Raw genomic sequence first — 6,450 nt, 5'->3', positions numbered from 1 at the left:
CTTTGTTTCTTTCTGATAAACATGCCTTTTGTTTTCTTTCTGCTTGTCCAGAACTTGCCATCGTCCTGTCTCTTGACTTCTGAGTGCCAGGATTATAGGTGTACATCACCACTCCCTACCACCATGCCTCTTGATGAATAGTTTATATTCAAATGTCTCCAAATGCCTTAGTGTTTCTCATTTCTTCTTCTCTTTCCTTTTTTCTCCCCCTTTATATTGGGATTAAACCCAGGACCTCACACATGCTAGATTAGTGCTTTCAGACTCAAGCACTTCTTCAACCCCTTTTGGCTTTGTTTATTGTCCTTATGGGGGGTTTGAATAACTTTGGTCAAAGTCTTTGCAACTTGACATAGAGCACTTGCTGGGTCACACAGTAGGCCTCTCTCTCTCTCTCTCTCTCTCTCTCTCTCTCTCTCTCTCTCTCTCTCTCTCTCTCTCTCTCTCTCTCTCTCTCTTTCTCTCTCTCTCTGCTGCGGATCAAACCCAGTGCCTAGCCTGCTGGGTAAATATTTTACCACTCAGCCCTCTGAGATTTGTGTAGAAAAGAAGCCTTCAGTTTTTTGGTTGGTGTGTTTGTTTGGCCTGGGACTAAACATCTGGAGGATGAGTGGTCACCAGCAGCTCTGTGTGTGTGTGTGTGTGTGTGTGTGTGTGTGTGTGTGTGTGTGTGTGTGTGTCTGTCTGTCTGTCTGTCTGTCATCCATGTGTGTCTGGGTGTGTCCTTTCTGTTCCTTGTTCAGATGTTATTTCCCTGTTGTGAGTCCTATATTTCCTGCCTCCTCTCTACCATTCGCGTGTTTGTCTCTGCAGGGCCTTGGCTCCCAGCCTGGGCTCTAGGCTGTGGTAATCAGTCATCTCTCGTCACTGCCAGAGCCTGGCTGCAATCTCCACCCTTGCTTTTCTTTCTGTGGGCTTGGGATGTTCCTCTTATTCCACCATCGTAATGGTGCCTTGGGAAGGAAAGGATATATATATATGAATTCAGCTTGCTACCTATAACCAGACCGTCTGCTTAGCTAAAAAATACTTAGGTTACAAATCCCCCTTAGTAGGCTGAAAGCATGGTAGAGTATTGGTCGTGAACAAGCAAGCCGAATAAACCCAAGGCACTGAGTTCAAGCCCCAGTATCACCAAAACCAAACAACCAAAAAAAACACAAAACACCCAAACAAATCTCTCTTAGTTTCTTTTCTTTTTTTCTTCCCTCCATCCCTCCCTTCTTCCTTCCTTCCTTCCTTCTTTCCTTCCTTCTTTCCTGTGCTGATCCTGGGGCCTGAACTCCAGGATTCATGCTTTTGTTTGGCTTTTTTCTTTTCTCAACACCCTTTCATTTCCCCCTCAACACAGGTGCTCCACCACTTGAGCCACACCTCCACTTCCAGCTTTTTGCTGGTTAATTGGAGATTTGAACCATGAATCTCAGATCTTCAGTAATACCTGAGATTACAGGCATTAACCACTAGTACCTGACCAAGAATTGTATTATTATCCTTAGACTTTTTGTTTACTAATTCCGTGCATTCTTATTTTTTGTTAGTCCTGTGGTTTGAACTCAAGCCTTTGGTTGAACCATACCTCCAGCCCTTCCCTTCATTTTCTACTCGAAATATGCAAGCAATGGTGCTCCAGGGTGGTTTAACTTTTCCTGCAGAGCATTCTGGATGTGGGAAAGGTACTTAAGATAGTGGCGTGGGAAGGAGAGAAAAGAGAGATGTAAGAAGCCTGGTTACTTATTTACACTTGGGATTAGATAAACCATCCAATTCTTCAGAAAGATGTTGAGTAGGTAGTTTGGGCAGTTAAAAGGAAAAGTTGTTTTTGCTGGGTCTCTGTCTGTGATGTACCCTCGGGCCCCTTCAGACCCCGCACCTGGGGGAATAAACTCAGCCACTCAGCCACTCCCAGTGGGACTCACTCTCTAAGAATGTCCCCTTTGAGTCACTGTGTCATTGGCTGCCGGCGTCCTCCGGCTCCCTCAGGACTGGCTGCCACTGCAAATAGGATTGTTTGCCTATAATCCAGTTGATAAGGCTACCCAGGTTCCTTTTCACTCGGAACTCCCTCTCCTAGACATTCTCAGAGGAGACAGAGAGAGAAAGAGAGAGAGAGAGAGAGAGAGAGAGAGAGAGAGAGAGAGAGAGAGAGAGAGAGAGAGAGAGAGAGAGAGAGAGAGAGAGAGAGAGACTTTGCTGCCTGAAGACAAAGGTCTTGGGAGAAGACAGAGAATCTCGGGCACATGTCAGCTGAGCTGTAGAAATCGGAATGTCAAGCAAGTCCACGTCCTGCTCCTGGGCCTGGACTGGGCTGGGAAGTCCACGCTTCTCTACAAACTCAAGCATGCCCAGGATTTCACCACCCTCCCAACCATCGGATTCAACGTGGAGATGATCGAGGTGGAAGATGGACCCCCGATCACGGTCTGGGACATTGGAGGACAGGAAAAAATGAGGCCCACATGGAGCCTGCACTGCGAGGAGGCTGATGGCCTGGTGTATGTGGTGGACAGCACAGACCAACGGAGGCTCAAAGATTCCTGCAAAGAGTTCAAACACATCCTGAGCAACGAACACCTCAAAAACGTGCCTGTCCTCATCTTAGCCAACAAACAAGATGCGCCCGGGGCCTTGAACGCAGAAGACATCACCAGGATGTTTAAAGTGCACAAGCTGTGCAGCAGCCGCAGCTGGTACGTGCAGCCCTGCTGTGCGCTCACCGGCAAGGGCCTGGCCGAGGCCTTCGCCAAGCTGACCTCCTTCCTCAAGAGCCACCGCAAGTCCAGAGACACCCTGGCCTTCTTCAAGCAAAAATGAGACTGCAGGCAGATGCAGAGAGAGAGAGATGATGGTGCAGTATGAGATAGTCACCCTTCCTGTTTGATCTCCATTGGGATGTGAGAAAATAAAGTGAGTGGCTGAAGGTGGCTGTGATTTGGTCAGTTCACCAACTCTAGCAAATGTTTATTTCCCAGCAGGAGCCTTTAGCCTCCTGCGTGCTCCACGATCACTGAGAAAGAAGCGTTTCGAATACTCTGTGAACGTTTGCACAGGTCAGATGATTCCCCCAAGACTGGTTTGGAACCCTGGGAATAATTATTGATTTGAAAGCCACCTGCTAGTTGGGTCAGAAGTCCTTTGAATCATCTGTCCCTCACACAGGTATCGAATTTCGCTCACACTTCTCCCTAAACCGCTGAGTGCTACGAACAATAAACTGTAAATTCTAGAGAGGAAAAACTTGGATGCTAACATCCTTTCTCAAATCCTTAGTTTTTCGTTTTGTTTTGTTTTTGTCTGGATTCCTTCCGACTTTTGGAAATCCTCCTTCAACGCAAAGTCTTAAAACAATAAACCAGGTTAATGGCCCAGGAGCTGTGTCCTGTGGGGAGGGGAAAGCATTGGGCAATTGACAAAGTCTGGGCTTAAGGGAGGGCCTTGGTGGGGGCGGGTCATGGAGCATCTGACCCCAGGGCTCAGCTCCCAGCTGCAGCCCCTAGACCCATCTCAGTGGGAATCTGTGGAATCTCCATGTACTACCTGGCACCATCTCATCTGATCAAGCAGGCAGCAGCGCACTCTTTGTTTATGAGGGGTGGGGAAGCAATACAAAGCTAGGAACTAGATTAGGGCAATCACCACACTAGTGGCAGGACTCTGACCTGGGGAGCAGGAAATGCCACAGAGGAGGAGGTGGTGCTGTCTACTGGCCTAGCTCACTCCCACAGACTTGGACCCCAGCAGGTGAGTCAGGGAAAGTTCCTTCACTAGGAGACGCCTCTGGCCTTTTAAGATCCAGGTACAGCTGGAGAGGACTACATTGGAATGCAGATTCCCAGGCCTAGAACTGCAGAAAAGTCATGATGTGATCAGAGTCTTTCTTCCCACTCCGCCTCATCTCATTTGGGCTGGACGCTGAACTTAAGTCTCTGAGGCAGCCCTCCAGACTGCAAAAGGTTATTTTCTTTCTTTCTTTCTTTTAAAAAAGTTTTAATTGTTATTATAAAGGTAATGTCCAGAGTGGCTACATTTACATAAGTCATCTTATGTAATCTCTTGGGGCTGGGAAGGTGGCTAGAATGCTTGCCTCACATGCATGAGGCCCTGGGTTTGATTCCAGCAGAAAAAGCTGGAAGTGGCACTGTGGCTCAGGTGGTAGAGCGCTTGCCTTGAGCTGAAGAGCTGAGGGACAGCGCTCAGGCCCAGAGTTCAAGCCCCATGACCACCAAAAAAAAAAAAAAAAGATATAATCTTTCCTTGGTGAGCTTCCAACAGGCCAGAACAGGGTTGGGGTGAGTCTGTGTGTGATTGCTCTTGCCTAGCAGGTAGGAGGCTCTGGGTTAGATCCTCACCACTGAAGAAAACACCAAAAGTTCAGGCCAACAAATATTACTTTTATAACAAAAACGTTCATAGAAAAATAAGCTGATCAATTATTTACCATAGCTAAGATATGGAACCAACCCAGATGTCCCTCAGTAGATGAATGGATCAAGAAAATGTGGTATATATACACAATGGAATTCTATGCCTCCATCAGAAAGAATGACATTGCCCCATCTGTTAGGAAATGGAAAAACTTGGAAAAAATTATATTAAGTGAAGTAAGCTAGGCCCGAAGAAACATAGGTCCCATGGTTTCCCTTATTTGCAATATCTAGTATATGTATGAGTCAAGCGGAAAAGGTCAGATAATGTGATGCTAGGAAAATGAACCCTTAGATATGTATTTTAATGTTTTTCTCTTTCATGCATTTGTTTCTAACGCATTTATAAGATTATCTCTTTGTTGCTTTGTATGTCCCTCCCCCACAGTATAACCCCTGCTTTCACTATATTTGATGTCAGTATAACTTGTGGAGGAGATGGGGAAAAACCAGTTGTTTAAGGATACAGGTGGACCTGTTGCAACAATGAGAAGTACAAGTTGTCATGTCCAAAACGAGCTTTAAAACGTTGGTGCGGGGGAGGGGGGGGAGGGAGGAGGATTGGGTGGGTGGGGGAGGCTGGGAAGGGATGTGAAGGGTAAACAAAGGAGGAGGGTGCAATGCTTGATAAGAAATGTATGCATTATCCTGCCCATGTAATTGTAACCCTTCTGTACAGTATGTTCACAAAAAAAAATCAAATAAAATAAAATGAAAAAAAAAAAGAAAAATAAGCTGATCAGGGCTGGGAAGGTGGTAGAGTGCTTGCCGTGCATGCATGAGGCCCTGGGTTCGATTCCTTAGCACCACATAAGCAGAAAAAGAAAAAAGCTGGAAGTGGCGCTGAGGCTCAAGTGGTAGAGAGCTCGCCTTGAGCTGAAGAGCTGAGGGACAGTGCCCAGACCCAGAGTTCAGGCCCCACGACCTGACACCCCCCTCAAAAAAAAAAAAAGAAAAAGAAGCTGATCAGAATAAATTAAGCGCAACAGCAGAGGTAAAGAAGTATGCTGGGGGGGAGGGGAGGATGGGAAGGGATGGGAAGGGGAAACAAAGGAGGAGGCTACAATACATATAGACAATTAATGCATATAGACAATTTAATAATTGTATGTATAGCAAATTATCTATCATCTCACTTTATTTAACAAGTCCTAAATACTACACAGTTTTATTCTGTACCTTTTCTGCATTTTTTTTTTTGTCGGTTGTGGGGCTTGAACTCTGGGCCTAGGTGCTGTCTCTCAGTTCTTCAGCTCAGGGTTACCACTCTACCACTTGAGCCACAGCACCACTTGTGGTTTTCTGGTGGTTCATTAGAGATAAGAGTCTTACAGATTTTCCTGCCGAGGCTGGCTTTGAACTGTGATCCTCAGATCTCAGCCTCCTGAGTAGCTAGGATTACAGGCATGAGCCAGTGGCACCTAGCTGCAAAAGTTTTATACTGCTATGAATTTGATTTTAGAAGCAAATCTCAATCTTTAAGATTGAGATAAGCATCTCTTACATGTTCTGAAAGCTAAACACAAGTTAAATATTCTATGTTTTTTTTTTTCATTTTTTTCTTTGTGTGCCAGTCCTGGGACTTGAACTCAGGGCTTAGGCACTGTCCCTGAGATTCTTTTTTTTTTTTAATTTAATTTAATTTTATTTTATTTGTGAACATACTGTACAGAGGGGTTACAATTACATGGGCAGGATAATGCGTACATTTCTTACCAAGCATTGCAGCCTCCTCCTTTGGTTTACCCTTCACATCCCTTCCCAGCCTCCCCCCTCCCCCCAATCCCAATCCTTCTCCTTCCCCCCCTTCCCCCCCCCCCCCACCGACGTTGTAAAGCTCGTTTTGGACATGACAACTTGTACTTCTCATTGTTGCAACAGGTCCACCTGTATCCTTAAACAACTGGTTTTTCCCCATCTCCTCCACAAGTTATACTGACATCAAATATAGTGAAAGCAGGGGTTATACTGTGGGGGAGGGACATACAAAGCAACAAAGAGATAATCTTATAAATGCGTTAGAAAC

The 6,450-nt window shown here is 45.7% G+C and overlaps 1 protein-coding gene across 1 annotated transcript; it reads left to right on the top strand.

The window, feature by feature from the left end:
* The first annotated feature begins 2,297 nt into the window (after positions 1-2,297).
* Arl14 (ARF like GTPase 14) lies at positions 2,298-3,366 on the top strand. Its single transcript, XM_070022819.1, has one exon. The coding sequence runs from the start codon at positions 2,389-2,391 to the stop codon at positions 2,812-2,814; it is 426 nt and encodes a 141-aa protein (XP_069878920.1). The 5' UTR covers positions 2,298-2,388; the 3' UTR covers positions 2,815-3,366.
* The last annotated feature ends 3,084 nt before the right edge of the window (positions 3,367-6,450 follow it).

Source organism: Dipodomys merriami, unplaced genomic scaffold (genome assembly GCF_024711535.1).
Source record: "Dipodomys merriami isolate MVZ:Mamm:240054 unplaced genomic scaffold, mDipMer1.0.p SCAF_154, whole genome shotgun sequence".
NCBI lineage: Eukaryota > Metazoa > Chordata > Mammalia > Rodentia > Heteromyidae > Dipodomys > Dipodomys merriami.
Note: the sequence above shows the minus strand (reverse complement) of the source record. Positions and strands in the feature narration are given on the sequence as shown.

What these genes read in the sequence shown, in the direction of transcription:
- Arl14 (XM_070022819.1), top strand. Translation starts at nt 2,389, where the DNA reads ATGATCGAGGTGGAAGATGGACCCCCGATCACGGTCTGGGACATTGGA.